Source organism: Platichthys flesus, chromosome 6 (genome assembly GCF_949316205.1).
Source record: "Platichthys flesus chromosome 6, fPlaFle2.1, whole genome shotgun sequence".
Classification (NCBI taxonomy): domain Eukaryota; kingdom Metazoa; phylum Chordata; class Actinopteri; order Pleuronectiformes; family Pleuronectidae; genus Platichthys; species Platichthys flesus.
The window spans coordinates 17,743,822-17,764,955 of NC_084950.1; the positions used below are offsets into that span (position 1 = coordinate 17,743,822).

General features: G+C 43.1%; 1 protein-coding gene across 3 annotated transcripts in view; it reads right to left on the bottom strand.

Moving 5' to 3' along the window:
- Positions 1 to 7,413: 7,413 nt before the first annotated feature.
- The window catches only part of LOC133955766 (A disintegrin and metalloproteinase with thrombospondin motifs 20-like), an 86,537-nt gene continuing 72,816 nt past the window's right edge, over positions 7,414 to 21,134 (bottom strand). For all 3 annotated transcript variants that reach the window (XM_062390780.1, XM_062390782.1, XM_062390781.1), the window contains 10 exons: positions 17,921 to 18,094; positions 16,754 to 16,924; positions 15,896 to 16,105; positions 15,518 to 15,647; positions 14,326 to 14,420; positions 14,131 to 14,225; positions 13,826 to 13,959; positions 11,535 to 11,626; positions 11,061 to 11,165; positions 7,414 to 10,779 (listed from right to left, as the gene is read on the bottom strand). In XM_062390780.1, the coding sequence (XP_062246764.1) occupies positions 10,693 to 10,779; positions 11,061 to 11,165; positions 11,535 to 11,626; positions 13,826 to 13,959; positions 14,131 to 14,225; positions 14,326 to 14,420; positions 15,518 to 15,647; positions 15,896 to 16,105; positions 16,754 to 16,924; positions 17,921 to 18,094 (1,293 nt within the window). In that variant the 3' untranslated portion in view covers positions 7,414 to 10,692. The remainder of the gene's footprint in view (positions 10,780 to 11,060; positions 11,166 to 11,534; positions 11,627 to 13,825; positions 13,960 to 14,130; positions 14,226 to 14,325; positions 14,421 to 15,517; positions 15,648 to 15,895; positions 16,106 to 16,753; positions 16,925 to 17,920; positions 18,095 to 21,134) is intronic.

Sequence of the window (21,134 nt, forward strand, 5' to 3'; positions counted from 1 at the left end):
TTGTCTGGGTCTGAGTAGCACCATGAGTGTGTGTGTGTGTGTGTGTGTGTGTGTGTGTGTGTGTGTGTGTAGCCCAGACAGGAAGACATGCCCAACTCGACAGCGGCACTTAGACTGGCTCCTAATTAGAGCAGGTAGACGGAGGGGTGGAGATGTTTTGGGGGGAACGATGTTGTTGGGGTTTAAGGGCCGTTTGAAGGATGAATAGCGAGGCTTTGCTGTGGGTCTAATAAGATCACACCCTCATGCAAAGAAACACGGATTGATAATCTCAACACAAGTTTTGATATAGTCCCGCGGATCGAGGGTGCAACCAAGTGTCTGGGAATTTCCTATTTTTCTCTCGCCTGCAGTTTGTATCTTCCCTCGACAGAGCAGGACTCGTCTACATGTCTCTTGGGTTGAAGAAACCAGATCCTATTATTTAGTCAAGCACAGAGAAAAAGTGGCTTATGAGAGCAGAGGACCTTCAGAGTAGTGATTGATGTTAGTTAACCCTGTCAAAAGCAGGGTTATGGATCAGTGCAAACCGGCACATAAATCACTTCCAAATGCTCTGACCTACCGCTGTTAGATCCCACTGATACACTCTTTGCTCTTTCTGCCATCTCTGTGAATGTCTAGAGTATCACTGTATTCCACCATTACAGCTCTTGTATTAGTAAAACTGCAGGAGTTGGTTACCTCTGCTCGGTCATGTCGCTATCTTCATCTGTTATTGAGCTGAATTATGCAAAAACGACGGGATGGATTTCATTGAGACTTGGTGGAAGGATGTGGTACGGGGTCACGAAAGAACATTTCGTGCAGATCTGGATCAGTGGGCAGATCCAGGAATCCCCCCCCCTCCCCCCACTTTCTTTAACAGTGCCAGAGACTGCGTTTCTCAACATTTTTGTGGATTTCTTACAAAAAAAGTTGGCAATTTAAAGGGACATGTTTCTATGAGTATGTGTAATTTGGTGCAGATCCAAATGAAAATCTGGATTGGTGAATTTGAATGTGGTTTCATGAGGGGAACAGTGGATATGTCATTTTAGCCAGAGGTTCTTTGTCTATTTATCTCTTTGAATGTATTAATATCCTCTAATCACACATTCCATTCTACTATTAAATCCTGAAATGTAGCAAAGTATTGACATGTCAAACCTCCACTTTGCCACAAACTGGATTTGAATATTTCATTTAGGGAGGAAATACAGAAATTACAATAAAGCTTTAATATTACACTAATAAGAAAACATATTCATGTTTTGTATCTTACATAGTTTTTATAACTTACATGAACTTAAGTCCATCAATTCTGTATTCTGTATAGTTCTATACAAAACATTGAGAGTTTTCATAGAAAAAGAGCAGAATGATTTCCTTATAAATGTTCAAATGAATAAACATCAAAAGGAGAATGCAAATAGAAGCATTTTAGATTTAGGAGTACAACTTTGTAAAAAGTATTGTTAACACAAACTACTGACGTGTAACACAACTAGGGTAGCACTCAAAAGAGCACATAGCTTCGCTGAGGCCCAATAGTCCTCTTAAATTCAATCAACCCTCATCATATATCAGTCCCACAAACATTTCTTGATCTGCCCCCTGATCCGGATCCGCACCCTAATTGCTTTGGATATCCGTCCAAGCCAGTACCAAGAATTCTGTATAGTTCTATACAAAACATTGAGAGTTTTTCATGAGGTGGCTTCATGTCTTAAAGGAGGAGCCGCCCCCCCCCCCCCCCAATGTGCATTCATCCTCTGTCGAAAAAACACAGTCCTCCTCGGCAGGACACAATAGACTATGGAAAAATGGACATAATCTATTCTGAGGTACCTTGTCAAGAATTCCCTCATGACAGCTAACGTCTTTTTCATACGCTTTGCAAATGTTTCCACTGAAGACATAACATGTCGCCTCACAGTTTGAAACCCTCGAATACTGAAGCCACAAGAAAAGAAAATGTGGGACTTTATCCTTGTTTTGGAGGAGGAGAATTTGAGTTGCTTGTATGGCCTGTTGTCTGTCTCATCCTATGGCATGGTGTGTGTGTGTGTGTGTGTGTGTGTGGGGGGGGGGGGGACGTTGATGACGTGAAGCAAAACAGTTTGTAAAAATCTGCAGAAGGCTCATTTGAATGGAGTGCTAAGCTGTTAAAAATAATAAGCTTTATACCACCCACCCACCTCCTGTTATCGAGAGTCCTGCCTGCTAAAGTTACACACACACGCTCGCACACACACACACACACACACACACACGCACACACACACAAACACACAAACACACACAAACACAATACTGACCACAGCTCACAGTTGTAGCCGCACTGGCCTTTGCATCATTCATTCTGACTATTCTGACGTGGGGCAGCATTTTCCAGCACTGCTTAATGGTCGCAAGTTTTACAATGGGAAAGTATTTTCTGCAATGAAAACACACCCACTGGTCAAAATGTGTGCATTTCCTTAATGTCAGTCAGGAGGCTTTTATGACTATTATGCTTTGTTCACTGTGAGAACCAAAGTTGGAGCAGTGGTTGGGTAAGTGCATTCACATGCTTCTCTGAAGGTGCCATTTAAGTTGTGAAGTCGTATTTAAACAGCAACCTGACACATATTTCCAATATTTGCATAATAATGAAGAGCGGTTTGTTGACGTTAGAAGCCACCCGCCAATAAACCAAACTAAGAAGAAGAAGAAGAAGAAAGGTCCTTGTGTGACAGGCATATGAATAATTTTAAACAGATGCATGTTAATAATAAATTGACCTATTTGGACCCTGTTCGAATAGCGGCCATTTTTCTCTGATGTCACACTCAGGGTGGGAAGCTCTGTTCTGAACAAAGTAATGTGTCAGTGCTGTGATCCAGGTTTATAAGTCACATAAACACAGCGACTGTGACTAATTGTTTTGGTTTCATAGGCCGATCAGCAACTGAAAGGACAATGGTTGGTTAAAATCTGCTGGGACCTGTGAAAATAGCTTGAAGGGTTAATGAGATATTTGATCTCTCATGAGCTACAATTAGACGGCGGCTCTGTTAGTTGCAAAGTGGCCTTAAGTGCGTGTGAGAGATGGACATACAGTGCATTGCTGTCAAGTTGACATTAGAAGCTACCATTTAGAGCTTATTGTAAATGATGTTTATTGGCTTATAAATAACTAGAACCTGCCTGTTTGGAATGGGCTGTTTGCTTGACCTGTTATGGGAATAATGGAATTTGCTAATGGGAAGGAATTATTCCGAATTATTCCTTGTCATCAGGGCGTCTTCATCCAACCGTTCTACAATAGACTGTCCCTCTTCATTCTTGTTGTGCTGGACATTGGATGCAGAGCTGTTTATAAACTGTCTTTGATGCAGAGTGAAGTTTATCCTACCTGGTTTATCGGCAACAAAGATCTTATTGTGTGTTTTACATTAAATTTAACTGACTTTACCCCAAAAAAATGTTGCTACCAAACAGTTGAGATGATGTTCACACGACAGTCAAGACACGATTGTTTTCCGATTATTCTGACATGCACAATAACAAATAGAACATTCCAAGCTCAGCAATGTCAAACAATGCCTCGCTGTTTTGTGTTCAATCTTAACAAAGATGCTTGAGCAGATATGAAAATCCTCTGGTGATTTGTGAGAACGTTCCGGTCTCCGGTCGCCTTAATGTGCGATTCATGCCAGAGTCTCCTGTTCACAGATCCAACAATGCGAGTCCATTTTTCATCAGACAACATGTGTGTATGGGGTAAGTTGTGCACCCCAGGGGTCCCACACCAACCCCTTACCCCCTTCATACCTCCTCCAGTCGGATCATGCCCGTCCCTGACAGCATACCACCCCAGTCATGTGCAGTGAATAGGTGGTCAGCTTTGGACCAAGGCGCGCACACACACACACACACACACACACACACACACACACACACCAAACGGCACACGCAGCTGTTACAAAATGGACACTCTAGACATGTAACTCAATACCTAAAAATGACCTCATTCAGTCTCAGCCAGTTAAAGTCAAAGCTGACAGTATTTCCTTCAAAAGCGTTGGCAGCCAGGCGCCCAGTACAGTCCGTAACGCCTGTGAGGCAAAGTGCCAACAGCATCTAATCCCCCCCCCCCCCCCCCCCCAAAAAAAGCCTCCTGATAGCCCTGTTGGCAGCGGAGATAACTGTGTAATCGTGTGTGGTTTTCATGGATTTTGAAGCAGACATGCTGCATCAAAAGATGAAACTGATACTGTTCAAGGCCAACTGTTCCACCAGAGGATTTGTGTGAGTGTGAGAGTGTGTGAGTGAGGGGTGGGAGTTATGTGAGTATGTGTGAGGAACCGTATACAAGGATTTGAGCTCGCTTAAACAACCACCTCCTGCTGCAGCGGCTCTCGGTGTGAAAAATCATTTCAAGGACTGCTGAACTGGGAAACTGGATGTTTGTGTCCATGCACATAACCAACACTGTGGGAAAATACAGGAGAGGAGCTGGAGCAGAGTCTGGATCGCAGACCTTGAGAGTGTGGAGGAAATCCACTATTTTATATGTTTTACTAACACACCACCTCAGTCAGGCCATCACCATGCACACACACTTTCTATAGTTGTGACAACACTCATTGACATAGTGTATGCCTTAGCCCCGTACCCTAACCTTACTATCGTAACTAAGGCTAAACCTAACCACTTACCCTAACCCCCAAATATCTTCACAACAATGGTATTCAATCAAAATTGTCTCAAAACTATAGAAAGACAAGGACGCACACATGCACACATACACACACCCGCACACACGCACACGCACACACACCCACACACACACCCCCACACACACACACTCTCTCGCTTCTACTCTGTTGTGACAAGGGACAGAACCTCCAAAATACTGCAAAGGCAGGGCATGTATGACACCGTGTTAATGTAGGGTTAGGGTTAGGGTTTACTGTAGGAATTACTGATGGAACTAAACTCACACGATAATTGATATGCATCCGTGTGTTCACTTTGACTCAGTGTTAACCTGCAGTAATGTAAAGAAACTCTACCGCTGAAGCAAGCAGTGGTTTTTCTAATGTTTTGTCGCCATCTACTGGTCAACAGTATTAGTGCTTTATGTTTTATTTACAGTGCGGTTCATCAGCTCATTTCCTTTGAAAGTGTCAATATAGTGTTGAATCGTACATTTCCTGCTGGTTCTCTTCTACAATCTTTGTGTGTGCTGTGAAAGAAACCTGAAGATGTTGGACTCAACACAGACACTCAGGAGGGATTGCTGAAACTTCTATGGTCCAGGGAGAAAAGAGGTGCTGATGTCATTATCGGTTCTTTCAGGTTTTTCCTGTTCATTGTGTTCAGGAATCTGTAGCATATTGTGAATAAGTTTGCTCGTCTTCTTAAGGACATTTCACATTGTCTCACAGGTTGTCACTGTCTCCGTTTTTAAAGCTATGCCTTATGTTCTTCTTTGTTCAGTATGTAACAGTATTATTGGGTGAGTATGCTTTCACCTTTTTCCACCAACCTCTCCTCTCTCCCCCATTTATCTCATCCCAAACGGTTGAGACAGAGAGTTGCCAAGTGTTTGCTTGTTTTGTGTCGAAGCTGTTGTGTTTCTCTGTAATATTCTAAGGTCTCGGCCTTACTATGCAAAGTGCTTTAAAATAAAAAAAATGTGATGTAATTTGTCGTAAAACTAATATAATCCGATTGAATTGAAATAGCCATAACTCACCAGCATTTCATATTGCTGATGTTTGTACGTTTCTTTTCACTAAGGCTTGTGTGTAGCCACAGCATCTGTCAACAGGGACAGTAGATGTAAAGACTTATTTGGTACACTAGGGGTCACTGTTTGCTCAGTTTAAAAAAATAGAATTTTATTGGGTCACTGTGGATGCTGTTTTGCCTTTTGGTCTAAATTTAAGTCAGTTTTGTTGAAATGTTATTAAAAGTGCTAAATATTGTATTGCAGATAGAGATATTGCTACGAAAACTGAGGGAAACTGGGATTTGATTGGATCCCGTTAAAACACTTCCTTAACTTAACCTTTTGTTGATATTTTACCTAGAAGTGAGATTAATCAAAGGTTGTATATGTGTTGTCTCAGTCAGCATGAATCAGTTATACCAGTCCCTGGATACTAACTCTTCAGAGCAGGTTGCAGCTGCAGATTACACTGAGACGTCTGTGCGGTTACCTCACGGCAGACTGCTCCATGGTGAACGTTGATCATTAATGTCTTTTTATGGGGATCCTCGTGCGTGTTTGTGTTTTTCTCTTCAGTCATTAAAGATGTCTGGTTTATGCTCACAGCGACCAGAGCAGGGAAGAGTTTTCCTAACTTGTCCATAGCCCGGAGAGCCTGAAAGGACCTGAGCACAGCCTGATTTCACTGGATAACTGCTTTGGAGGGGAGTTGTTGTCGTGCTTCAGGTCTCTTCCAAATCCTGAGATTAGATTTTGGGAGCCGAGGCAGACTTCTGGCAAGAAATCAAAGCAACTCTTGAGGGACCGCTGTATCTGTTTTCATTTAATGTTCAAAGCTATCTCAGTGCAATGAAGCCTGGTGAAGTGGCCAGTATATGGACAGTTTGCCTTTTGCTGGAGTACCTGCCCCTTTATTACAGCGTCATTCTGGTGACACAATTCCTTGAAAATGGTACTTTCCAAGTTTTTGAAGCATACGTGGAAATTAGCTCAGCCCTAAATTCGACATTACAATTTGATGACATCACCTCAGCTGTTTCCAGATGCTGAGAAAACGTTTACTTCAGTGAGAATTGGATTTAAAGGTATCACTCTGTTTATGTGTCTCTTAAGTAGAACTGACCTCAAGAGAGTCATTTGAGTCCTTTCAATAATATTAAATTGGCCTCTGTACACTAACATATATCGTTTATACAGAGTTTAACACGGACACATTTTGAACAGATTTTTTTTTTACATCAACTCATTTAGGAATAAAGATGATTCAATCTTGTAGTTTTTGGTAATAGCGATTTTTTGTGAAACAATCATATCAGAGACAATTATTATTATTCCAAGTGGATAATTATTTGATTTATTATATATGTTTACAGGGGATCTTTAATATTGCATAAATGTTTATGTTAGAAATATAAAACTTCAGTCACAGCCCTGTGGATCCTGACATGCTAGCATCAAATTTGAAAACATTTCCCGGAAGACGTTGCTGAGACAAGGCAAAAATGTGTTATGTGACATCAAAGCGACCTTTGACCACAAAAATCTTTATCAGTTCATCCTTGAGTTCATCTAAACTTGTTGTTCCTTCAACTTATTTTGAAGATGTCGTGTTCACAAGAATGACAGACGGACAACTTGAAAACGATACGCCTCTGGCTAATGTCTGTCCACCGACATTAGCATAAATAAATCCAACAGTAAATCAGCTGAAAGCATGTTTTATTAATACTTATGTCTGGACAGTGTTAGTACACGTAGTAGCATGGTATACAGTATTGGTACGATTAGTAACCATAGCACCAGAATCAATCATTCATTTCTTTTATACAGGCTACATACATACTGTAGGTACATATGATTCTTAAAAACATCTTTGGATAAAGCATGGCAAACAAGCACACTATCTCTCTATTCAGTACAATGACCATTCAATACTTAGCACACTGTTTACAATTCAAGTATGAATATTAAAAATACACATATATCATAAGTTACAAATCTTAATGGTTATTACAAAAAACAAACAGGATTACATTTCTACAAAATTCATGGCACATAGTGCGTCAAGTATTCTTTAAATTTCTGATACAGACCTCATAGAACAATTGACCATCAAAGAAATGAATGATAGCCAAAGGTTTTCTAGCTGCTCACTGACGTATTTATCATTTATCAGCCATTCTTTAAATCAAAATAAGCTGCATTGTCTGAGAAGAAGAAAAATGAATCTGCATCTATCTCCTAACTTTGGTTAAAGCTGAACATCGGAGTAGCAGGGTGTTAGGTTGTTTGTGGTGGTGGTCACGGTGAAAGTCGTTTATGATGTGTCTGACATGCTAGTGTTTTCTCCAGCTCCATTAACAAGAGGGGCATGGCGTACATTTATAAGCTGATGCGACATACAGAATGAACTGAAGCTCTGCCACAGCACATCTGATTCCCCAAAGCCAGTGTTTTCCTTCTCAAGTTGTCTCAGAGGTAATTCCAGTAGTTCAAAAGCACCATTCAAAAGATCCTCATTTAAGGTTAGTGGTTATACACTACAAACTGCAGGCTAACTCTCTCTTAGCGAAGCAGACAATGGCTTCTCTGTTGGTAGTAGTCGTTGTACATTAACACAGAACGCATCTAGGATACAGTCAATACAGAATAAATATGGTCAGACATAAATATATTACAACACATATCTCCTAGACAATGGATGTGTGTGAGAGGTAGGGGTTGCAGGGACCCACAGGCCCAGTGGAGAGTGTGTCGTGAGCCATCACACTTGAGACTGTGTCGCGGCGTAACAGATGAGAACTTGTATGAGTAATGCCATCGAAGAGTAACACTAATAAAACTTACAAAATCTAAAAAAACGCACTGGTGTTGATCGGTCAGTGAACAATTGTCAGTGATTCTCTGAAATGACCAGTGTAAGGCAAGTAACTGAAAATGAGGAATTGGTTAAAGTTACTTCTCTCCAAAGTAACTGAGTTACCTTTCCAATAACTGCATTCAAAAAGTAATTAGCAACTAGGGAAAGTAACGTTCACTTACTTTAATAATGTCTACTTCACTGGAGGAAAGGGTACTGCTCCAATGTGGAACAATACAAGTGTCAAATTGGATCTATCACTGTGGACTTCATCGTAATACTGTTGTACAAGTTGGAAATGAACTGTTTCTCAGATATTGACCAGGTGCTTCAGGAGATTGATGGACAAGGGCCTCACACCAGCACATAGGATATCCGCCCCAAAAGATCAGGACACTAGTGAGCAGGGTTCAGTTCACGTGATAACACCCGACATTGAAATGCGTTCTGAATGTGTCTCCTGTGACCCCTTGTTATCAGATCTCCGTTCCCTGCTCTAAATGCAAATAATCACGTGTATACGTAATTTTTGTTCACGAAGAGGTCATTAACAAACCAACGTGTGGTCACAGAGAAGTGTAAACTAACACATTTGATCCATTGGGAAACTGTAGCAGGTCAGAGGATACCAGCAGAGAAGATGGTGCCTCCTATGTTGCCCACGACACATTTGTGTTCACACAGTGAAAAGACTGTGGCATAATGGGTCTCAGACCACCTCCCTATGTGGTTTGAGTGAACAGATCTCAGGACACATTTCGGTTTGTTAAAACCTGTACTTAGCGCTAACTACTTGTGATCTGATCAGTCAGGACGGATTTTAATACCGAGTCCGAACAGGCCTCATAACTCACTAGTATAATTGTATCCTTGTCCTCTAGGACAAAATAAAAAAATATACTTATTTGCGACACAGTTAATCAGGTGAGGTCTGTAACTGACCCAGTCTGCAGCCTTTCATCTCATGTTAGGAATTAGTTACACAACTTGTTTCTGTCCAAAGTAGTGGTGTTACAGAAACACTACTCCCAACTCTGCAAATGACAGGCTACAAATACACTAAAAGTAAATCCTAGTCTTAAATGTGATTTTTTCCTAAAGGCTCTTGGTGATCTGCTACAGTTTGACCCCTGACACGAAGCAGATTATGAATAATTTCACTAGTTACTTGCTACAGAACTGTATGTAGAAGTCCTGCACCCTAAAGGAAGAGTTTACAGTTTTGTAAATACACTGAATACGGTGGTCAGTTGCTAAGGTGCTTTGTGTGCTGAGCTAAGCTAACTGGCAACTTATTTCATATTTACAGAAGAGACATGAGAGGGTTGTTGAACTTGATATCTAAATAAATACCAAAATTGTTGAAATATGCCTTTAAGGCCAAGACGTGAGTTGGCTAAGCTTTTAGCATTTAGTATAGTCGGGAAAAAAAGATTTTGTACGATTGTAAGTTTTGTAAAGCAAAGCCATCAAAGCCAGCCCTCCCATCCTATCCTCAATGTAGCACTTCTTCATCACTGCAGGACTTCAGTTGTTATGAAACACATACGATGTGATATTTTATGCTGTATCGTTGATTGCATTTGTAAGATTCGAAAGGTACATATTTGTTCTAGGTATTTCATAATGAAATCCTGGAATTTTAAGCATAAATGTTCTTTTGTTGTTGTTTTCTTTTTTCACAATACACTTCACTCGAGTACCAGAGACAGATGTTGTTGTTTTTTTGTCAAGATTTGAATTTGTTCCTTGAAGAGAGAGGAGACGTCTGTAAATCCTTTCCCAATGTTTTGAAGCTCTATATCCCTTTGTATGATGCTAAAAAAATTCACAACGGTGTCAGAAAAAGAAAACACTTGAGGTTTCAAAGCACAGATGTGTTGGATCGCCGCTGCTGGCTCCTCCTCAGAGTTAGCAGTTTGGATGAAGGACCCGGCAGTGGCCCTCTGGAGCACGGCACGGCAAGTAGTGTGTTGTATGGTTTAGCTGCCATATGGGAACTGGCGATGTTTCTACAGGATGATTAGTGTTGCATGCACCTCCACCAGACTCGTTCATGTCTATTCCATGTTCCTGGGCCACTGTCTTTAGGGAAAGATTTAGGGGTTTGGTCTCTGCATGGCCCTCATTAGACTTCAAGGAGTAGGCCATTGTGAGCCTGGGGAATGCACTTCCCACAGAATCCACCACAGCGGCCGTAGATTCTTGTCCCGTCCTACGTACAGAGACAAATGAGAGGGGAAGGGTTGGGCAAAGGGCAGCCTGTTACGCAGAGAATGAGAGCTTCATAAATGTCACTGGGGATTCCTCTTCAATGAATCAGCGAGAGATACGACATGACATTTCAGATGACATTTCACAACCACTCCAAGACACGACATGAAGGATAATTATACTGACAACTTTACATTCAGGCCAAAATCCATGACTCAAGAGTCACAGAGTGTGTCGGCCATACGACACAGACAGTTTATGAGTCTACTGTTAGATTCTTACCTCAGATCTATGGACTTTGACGGACACGTAGTTGCCCTGAGATGTCCACTTGGTGGCCTCAGACACTTTCAGGCCGGTGCCGATCAGATTGATGCTGAACTGACCCTGTGAACACACAGCACATCGAGCCTACTTAACCAGGAGAGTTAAGTGTTTAACACACAAACAGTAAATACAGATACATTCTGCTAACGAGCACTCTTAAATAGTCCAAGAGAGTAACACTAAGTAATACTTGAAACAGTGGAGTAAATATTTGTATTAGTATTAAAAGCTAGGGTTGGTAATCCTTGGAAAGTTAGCAAGAGCAGGCTACCCTTTTAAAATATGTTTCGTTGGAAGTACTTCATTTCTTCAAGTGCATTTTCCAAGTAGCTCCAGGGAAATATAGCAGCAAGAAAGGATTTTCTCTAACTCTCAGGCCACTTTAATACAAAGACACATTTATGACACCATGTACTGTGTTTCACTCACCTGTGGACACTTGGCTGCACTGTAACAATCTCCTGCTGTAGCAAAGGGCACAGGTCGGCCGAGAAGAGTCTGAGAAAACTGGAGGTCCGTGACTGGTGAACAGAGCAGACGCAGATCCAGAGTCACATTGAGGTAAACACAGAGTGGAGACAGCTGCTCAGAAGTAAACAACCACTGCACAGATAGCCACAGAGCATCAGCAACTGCACTTTATGTAATTAAACATCCCTGCAGGGTTGATGTCACTTTGCCAGATGTTTGAAAAAAAGGTTTTCCACTAAAAGATTCTTGCAACGAAGTTCTAGCTTGAATCTGAATAAAGCAATAAGAAATAAATCTAAATTAGATTAAATACTTTGTCAAGTTAAAAGTTGCCATGCTGTGGCAGTACTGTTGTTAACAACCTGATTATTTTGTGCAATACAATTTTGATGATAGATTTATTATCCATGGAAGACATTTGAATCTAAGCATTTTACAGGGAGTTGTAAGAATTCAGCAACAACGATAACACCCATACAGTATACATTCTGTTTGTGAGTAGATCAATTATACCCTATTTGTTTATAATAACAGAAACTTAATATAACTCACCAAAGAACACAATAACACAATAAACACAACATAAAAATCACATCAAACAATTCCAGACCAGACTGAAACATCACACAAGCACAACCTTACCAACAGGTGGAACAACCCTGATTAGTTCATCAAGGAATAAATAAATAATGTTTTGATTAAATAAAAGTTTCATTCCAGGGCTCAGCCTCAATGACCTTTCCCCATCTCTCCCGGTCATTTTAAGTCAATCATTTGTCTTTGCCTCAAGACAAAGTAAAATTTTATTAAAACAACAATGAGTAAATATTCAAAGAATCCACATCCTTGGCTTAAAAAATGTACCTTTTCAAAACAAGACTAAACTGTCTATTTTTGATACAACGCCCGAAACCACAGAAATTAAATAAGGGTTTGAACCTGATTTCATTGCACTGCACTTTCCTTAACCCTCCGCTCATAAACAAAATGAAAGTTCCATTGTCTTATCTTATCTTATCTAGGGCTAAATCAAAACCTATGCCTTCCATTTTGAATTCAGTGAGTGGATCTGGATCCCGTCTGCACGAGTCTTTTGTTTTATCATTTTCCGTTTACCCTGCGGTGTCGCACACGACGACGAGGACCTCATCCTAACCTCCTGTCAGTGTGCTTGCATAAAACGATGATAAAGTTCACGAGATGCGCAAGGCCCACTGCAGCAGAGCCTCCTCATAATGATCCCTTCATCTTGAACCCATTACCCCCTCCCCCCTCCCCCCCCAGCTCTCTTCAAGCCGCCTGAAGGCCAAATGAGTACCATGCAGAGGGAGGGAGGGTGGGAACATGTGCTGTCAGGGCCCAGACAAGAGGATGGAGGGATGAATCTGTAAGTTATAATCCAACTTCCCTTATAACACACACACACACGCACACACACACACACTGTATGCTGTATACTAATCCACATACTCTAAGCAAAGGCATATGTGGACACAACAGGGAAGGTGGATCTGACTGTTATAATGAGCGGAGGAATCTGTGGAATATGGCCTGGAGACGCATGTGTGTCTAAATGTTAAATGGTTTTGTATTTATATAGCGCTTTGCTAGTCTTGATGAACACTCTTTACAGTACAGTTTTACATTCACCCATTCACACACACATTCATACAGTGCATCTATTCGCAGCACTTTGTTATTCTATGGGGGGGGGGGGGTCATTCAGGGTTCAGCATCTTGCCCAAGGACACTTGCGCATGCAGATGGAACAGACTGGGGTTCGAACTGCCGACCTTCAGGTTAGAGGACGACCGCTCCAGCCCTCAGCCACAGCCGCCTGTGTGTGATTGCTTGTTTGATTTGAATGCGACTACATGCACTGGTGTGTGCCTGCTTCTTGGACCTTCACATCTCGTTGCGTGTCCTCGAGCAAAGACATGCGAGGCGGCATCACGTAGCGTTGGTGCTCGAGAGCATGCGCGTATGTCTCCATGTGCATGCGTGCATTCCACTATTCCCATGCTCACGTGTTTGCACAGAGTGGCCCGGAGTCAAGTCCTCGCCCGGTGACGCGAACACGGAGCGCTGAAAGGTCATTGTTTGACTTTCGGCGGAGAGAGCGTGTGGAGAGCGCAGACGTTTTGAGGGAGGTCTTATTAGCAGCAGGAGGGGTATGAGGGTTAAAACAACAGCGATGTGTGGTCTCATTACAGCAGACAGTGTAAAGCAATCACACAGTAATTACGCACTCATTATCCTCAGGGAGCTCAGGTCCAGACGGACTTTGTGGAAAAGCGTGTATCCCGCTGCTGAGTAGTCGTTCCTGCAGTCGCAGTCCTGTCTCCGGCTGCCGTTGTACGGGCATTCGAAAGGGTTCAGCAGCCTGTGCATATAAGATAATGAGTTTGAGGGTTGATTCAACACAAACACAGCAATCTCAACACAAATGGTGTCTTTTCATGGTGTGGCAGCAAAACAATCCTGACTTACACGCTACCTGATCCTCATACAAAGACCCACTCAGTCCCATCAGTCATCAGCACATTATAATCACCTGTGACCGTAAACCTCGGAGAAGTTGTCCGTCTGACCGCTCCGCAAGGTCACGTACTCTTTGGGGAACTCAGTCTGCATCTCAGCACAGTAAATCTAAGGGCAGACACGTTCAGACATGATGTGAGAGCCTGCGGGAGAGCTGCCAGGTTGAGTCATGGTGGGTGCAGGCGCAGTTGTGACAGAACAGACGCACCTGTAGGATCCGGGACCTGACTTTGAGATAGTACTCGCCATCTATCCTCAGACCCTGTCTCATCTGGACCTCCAGACAGGACGCCAACATCTGGCCTGGGAGGAGCCAAATGAAGGGAAGAAGGAGAGTGAGGAAACAGGAGACATTGCCTTTAAAGACTAGCACAACTTTTCAAAGTTATCTGAGCACTCATTGACAACGGAGTATTAGGGCCATGCAGAGGAATACAGAATTGGGAGATCTCAAGAATAATGTTGTAATATTACGAGGAAAAATACATTATATTATCAGAATAAAGAAAAAAAGAATTCCGCTCCTTCTGGATCTAGAATCTTGAATCATTCTCCTAGTTTTTTGAGAAACTGCAAAGATCCTTTCAATAAAACACAGATGTTACCTGACAGTCGACCACTACCAAACATTTTCTCCAACTTTTGGCCCTTTCCTTAAAAAATGCAAACGTATTAATGGAAATTTTGAGACTTTTTCTCGTTAAATTACGAGATTACAACCCTGTCATACTCATTAGCTACTTCTGCACATAAGATCTTAAACCATTTCCCGAGTGCCAGAGAGATAAACAAAAAAAGTAATAAACACCACTAACAGAACAATTTGTCTTCTTAAATACGAGCGCTTGTTAATGTCCCATTATTTGTGCGGCCTCCTCTGTGGTCCAACAGTGCTGTAGAGCTCCCATCACGCTGATTAGCTGATTAGCATTAATACTTGACTGCAGAACTGGCTGTCATCCGAGCATATCATTTTAATTTTGCTAGTGCCTGACTTGGCAGAAGCCAAGTAGGGAATGAACAGCCCAGTGCGCCAGTACTGAAACATCTGAAATGTGGGGGAGCGAACCTGCAAGCTTTGGCCCGCTGCCGAGTTTGACAGCGCCTGCAAGTCCACAATGTAGGCAGCTCCCGACACACTGCCCTGCGGCGCGCTGACAAACTCTCCATATCACAACTTTGTAGAAAATGAATGATTGTCTATTTATTGCTCCAGTAAGTAATCACTCCGAGAGGTTTTCAGCGAGGGCCGCCATTCGGCTCAATGTGATAAACAAAGCAGAAGGTCGAGTCTCATAAACACAATCAGATACAGGGTTGGTGGCAATATACAGCACAGTCCAGGAGATGAGAGGAAGAGGAAGAGGAAGAGGAAGAGGAAGAGGAAGAGGAAGACTCACACTCTCTGTCTTGACATGCAGCTTGAGACTCAGGTCTCTCTGATGGACGGCAGTGTTTGGAAGGTTGGCCCTTAGAGTTCACACACTCCACCCTGCGCTCCATCACTCCTGCACCACAAGTCTGCGAGCACTGGTACACACACACACACACACACACACACACACACACACACACACACACACACACACACACACACACGCAAAATTATTTCCCAAACACCGTAACAAAACAATTAACAAATAAGCTGCAACCAAATCTGCAAATGTGATTCATCAGCAGAACTGAAAAAACGCAAAGGTCATCGAAAGGTTTTGTGGAAACAGCGATTGGCTGGAGGAGAAGGCCTCTCACTGCTGAACAAGGTTTTTGTGTTTCACCTTGCTCCACGGGCCAACTTTCCAGTAGGTCGTGTGCGGGCAGTCTCTGAGGAGGCACGGCCGGCTTCCAGGAGGATGAGGCTCGGGGCAGTAGGTGCTGCTGGCAGCGGACGACTGGGCAGCAGTGTACGGGTGAGCAGCCTGGGACGAGGGAACCACGGAGCAGGAGACAATACGCTGCTGGTAGCCAAGACCACAGCTGGCAGAGCACTGAGACACACACAAACAGCAACAGTTACTGGCATGAGTAAATGTTTGTACGAAGAAGTAATATCAAACACAAAAGTGCATGTCTTCATCTGGGCCTCTGTGGCACTAATGCACTAATAAAGTGAATCCATCATCTTCCTCCTTTTTTTTTTTTACACCTATATTTATTGAACATTTTTGACTATATATGTATATACAGTATAAATCTGCTTGTGAAAGTTTTCCCAATGTTTCTGTTGGTCAGGTCTCTTTAAATGTATTGAGATTTATATTCTATTCTATTTCTCAGTTAATAAATAAAAATTGAATTGAATACAAGGGGATTTATCAGGCAAAAATGACATAATCCTTATTGCCCTAGTAAAAACATGTGTCTCCAAGACGTTTACATATTTGTTCAGTTTTTTTAGCTGATATCGTTTGTTTTTTCCTTTAGATTATCTGAAGAGTTAAAAATCACCTACGTTGGAGGATACATTTTGACAAAATGGGTCCACCTTGTTTGAGCATTTGTGGTTTTTGTTTCATATAATTTTTGAATTTGAACTGTTGGATTATCAAAACTCTCATGACTATTGAGAGAGACTATTCGACTTTTTCCCAGATGAAAGAACAAAGCTCATGGTTCATCTCCTCCTTTGTTCCTACCTGGGACCACTCCCCTGTCATCCACATGTAGTTGCAGGGAGCTCTCGTGCACTGTTGGTGTAACGCAGGCCGGGACGGCGGCTCACAGTAATCGTCCTGGACGGGTGTCATCCCTGGGCCCATGCACCCCACCTTCCTCCCCTGCATACCCTCTCCGCAGGTTGCGTTGCACTGCAAGAAAAGAAGGAGGGAAGAACTGAGTAGTAGTGGAGAGGAGCTGGCAGAGGGGGGGCAGTGTTGTACTTCCAGCAGCAGCAGCAGCAGCATCATTGACCTCTCAGACTCCAGCTTGTCTGTGTGGTTCTCCAGATGGTCACAGATGAACAGCCCTTATTGTATAAAGCCTCTCACAAGTAGACACATTTAGTGGTTGTGAGACAGTGGTGCCATTAGCTCACAATCTCAAATGTGTTCTGGTTGGAAATGTCCCCATAAAAGATAAAAGTTCCGCTGGCTGGCCTTGGGCCTGGTGATAGTTTATAGGAGTATTTAAAAGCAAGGATATGGAGCACAATCTGAAAATGTACTCATGTAAAACAAAATAATCTGATGTGTGTGGATGTTAATGACATTTTATTTGCACCTCTTGAGGAAGAGAGACGATCTCAGGGCCGAGCTGTGAATGGAAGGAGTCTGCGAGTTCTCGAGGCAACGCAGACAAGAATCTGAAGAGAGCAAACATTCCTGCAGCAGGAGGACACAGCGCTGCGTCCCTACAAGGTGCCCCTCTTCTCAAGCCTCACGTTTGAGGACAAAGCACCGGGACATTAAAGATAGATGAGCCAAGGAAAAAAACAACAGACTGCTGGCGTGACACAGAGCGGCGAGATTCAGCAGAACCCAAGGGATGATGCCCATCGCTACCTCGAGGTTTGATACAGGAAGATATAGTGACTGATGGTTATCACTTAAGCCCTCACGACTGACGCAAGGCAGCGAGGGTATATACAGGTCGTCTGTTTAATGGTGCAGAGAGAGACGGAGGTAGACAGAGAGAGAGAGAGGGAGAGAGAGAGAGAGAGAGAGAGCTGAGAAGAGACCTCAGCCAATAAAAACCTTAATGAGATGGTTAAACATCTCTACATCTGTCTCACCCTGGGAACGAGGACGAGGGGGAGTTACACGTAGAAAGAGAAGAGGAGAGGAGGTAAAGAGTCTCTTACTTACTTCTTCCCATCCACCGGGGACCCAAGAGTAATGGGTGCATTCTGCGGTTTGGCACGGTTGGGTAACAGCAGGACGCTCGTGAGCGTCGCAGAGATCCTCCCTGACCCGGCCGGTGCCCTTGAGCCGGCAGTAAATGTCTCGCCTCTGAACTCCGACTCCACAGGTGACAGAGCACTGGTAAAAAACACACATCGATGTGAGAGAAAGGCTGGCCTACATGGAAAATCTGTTTGTGACATGTTTGTTCTTGTGTTTCTCATTCTCGAACAGCTGCACGGAAATAATGTAATATAATCATATTTTCCAGGCATTCAAACCTCATTTCTCTCACGGACTGGATGTTACACGTGAAGTTCAATTTACTTGTCAGGAGTTGAATTACTCAGCTTTTTGAGTGCGGTGTGTTTTCTGTGTCTCTGGAGGACGCTTTGCAAAGTCTGATCAAATAACTCTGATTATAATGATCTCACTGGGGTAATACTGGCTAAGGCTTGGGGTATTTTTTTGTAGAAAGTTCGCAGCACAACCTCATGGGTGCCATTGAAAAAACAAGTGGAAAACCTATCTCCGTGGCTAACAATGGTACTGGTAACTTAAAATATAGTGAATTCCAACATTTCTCGACATATGACTTCTCTAATCTCTAAGAACGAAAACTTTGATGGCGTGTTTGTTAGGTGAGCAACTTTAATTGCAATTCATGGGTGGAATCTTAAGGGAGACATATTCTGCTCATATTCTTTATATTGCTTGATAGGTTGACATGCTCTTACGCTCAGAAGAGACATCACTTTCCCCAAACTGTCCATTGCTGCAGCTCCTCTTTCAGCCTCTGTCTGAAACACTTTGTTTTAGCTGTTTTTTCCCGATAAAGCCCTGTCTGCTCTGATTGACTAGCTAGCCCTCTCTGTTGTGATTGGTTAACTGCTTCCAGCATGTGTTGGAAATGTCTGCCTCTGCTCTCGCCTCACCTGGCTTTGTTGGGGGGCAAATGTGCAAATGTGGGGCGTGTGACATCCCAATGATGTGGAGGTATCAGGAGATGTGTTTGCTGTGGGGGGGAGAGGAGCTCCCTTTACCAACGACTGGTCTTTTACATGCAGAAAAAAAAGGATTACACACGAGGAAAGAAAAAAAAAGAAAAACCACAATATATCTCCTTTATTATGCTTATAATACCCAGTTATCCTAATACATGTAGGGGGGTAATTGCAGTTGTATCTGCAGGTAGTGTAGCAACAGAAGTGGTTTATCTGTTGCTAATACAACCAACTTGTTGACATAGGCTCATGGTCTTACCAGACCAAGTAAGCAGCAAAACTGGCCTGAGGGCATTGAATTGATTTGACCACTTATGTTGAGTGAGGTTGTTATTTGCGAGAGGAAGATTGAGATAATTCCTCTTTCAATGATTTAACATGTTTGGTCTGCTGCGTCAGAGTGGCTGCTTTGAAGCTCCAGCCCCATGTCCTCCATTAACCCAGTTTGTCGCTTCCTTGTGAGCGGTATCAGTTGGGTCACACAGAGGTCTATCTCACCCATCTCTTTGATGTGCTTTGAGAAACATACCTGCATACTGAGGAAGCACTCTGTAAGGCTTGAGCTGATTCCATCCCCCCCCCCGACCTCAAAGAACCATGCCAAGCTTCAGCAAATTCACACAGTCAGAAAATCTGCCCATTATAACACCGGGTATCAAATTCCCCCGAAAACTTCCAGATGTATTTGTGTTGTGCGTTTCCCGCTGCTGCAGTTGTGACCGTGTTATCATTGCAGAGCGTGAGGTTAGATGTGAAGGGTCAAGTCCGTGAGGTTGGAAAGAGAACAAACAGCACAACAGGAAATCTGACCTTCAAATCAAAAGCTGTGTTTTTAAAACTCTTACACAGCCTGAAAATAGAACCTGCTCTTGAAGTGACTCGCAGCTCTCTTATCGCAGATGGTGGGGACGCCATGAAACCGTGGAATCGCTGAGTGAGCAGCTCCAGACGTAAAAAGGGTAATCTCACCCAAAATACAAAACATATTTTCTCACTTATCTTATCTTGTGGGTATTGAGCCGTGCAGTTAATTTGAGTTCTTGCCCATGCTGAGATTTCTGCTGCTGCGTTTCTAAGAAGCGTGGGCATATAAAACCCAAACTCAAGCAATATAAACAACTTTGACGGCTTTGGCCCAAAAGTAGAAAATAAAATGTTGTGTAATTCAGATGAAACAACCTTTTAACTGGAATTTAGCATGAGAAAAAGTGGAGAACAGTTCTGGAAAACCAGTAAAATGCTCAAAGCCTATACACTCCTAGGCTTCACTGACTTGCTGCCTATTACACCCCCAGTCAGAGGTGACTGAGAGGACTGGGTAGCTGTGGAATAACTCAAACAGTGGGGCTGAGGTTTCAAAGTTGTCACATGCATGGATATTAAGATATAAAACATGTCTTTATGCTCTAGTTGAGGATTTCATGGTTGCTGGTGGTATGCGGAGGTGGATGATTGCTTCCAGACCGCGGCGGGGGAGAGAGTGAGAGGGGAGGAGGAGGACACCCTCAAAGAGCGGGGAGTGGCAGGGAGTCCTGTGGAGGGAGGTGGATGAAGGTCTGTGTGGATCTTTTGGGATTTTACACTTAAATTCAAAAGAAGAAGAAAGAATTTGTTACTGGAGAAATATCCTTCAGCGGTGGTTTCATAGCGTCAGAGAAGATGTTGACACTTCCCCCATCAATCAACAGATGTCATATTTCTTTAACACAGTGCTCCTCGAGGTACTGAGATAAATGTGGTTTTGAACATTGCCCCCCCCCCCCCCCTCTGTGAGCTCAGCGGGCCTCCCAGCCCAAACCGTGTGGCGGCTGCACACGGAGCCTCTTGGTCGCAGATACCGTGACTGTGAGGTCGGCTCCAAGATGCCTGTGACCTCAACCCCCCCCCCCCCCCCTCCCCAGGGTGACTCCTCTACGCATGGCTTTTACTTTTCCAGTGTCTGGTTGCACTAGTGTACGGTGGTACAGAAAAACCCTGCGGCTCGCAGCGCTTTCATCTGCAAGGGAGGCCGAGCTCCACCGCATCAGCTGCACCTCTGGATGTTCATATTTACTGTGTTTCATTGCGACGGCTTTTTGTGTATTTGAGCTGCAAACACATCCTTAAAAAGATTGAGTGGATGAAATGTGATTTGCATGAACATGCTTTTTTTGCTCTCGGATTGCCTTTGGCCC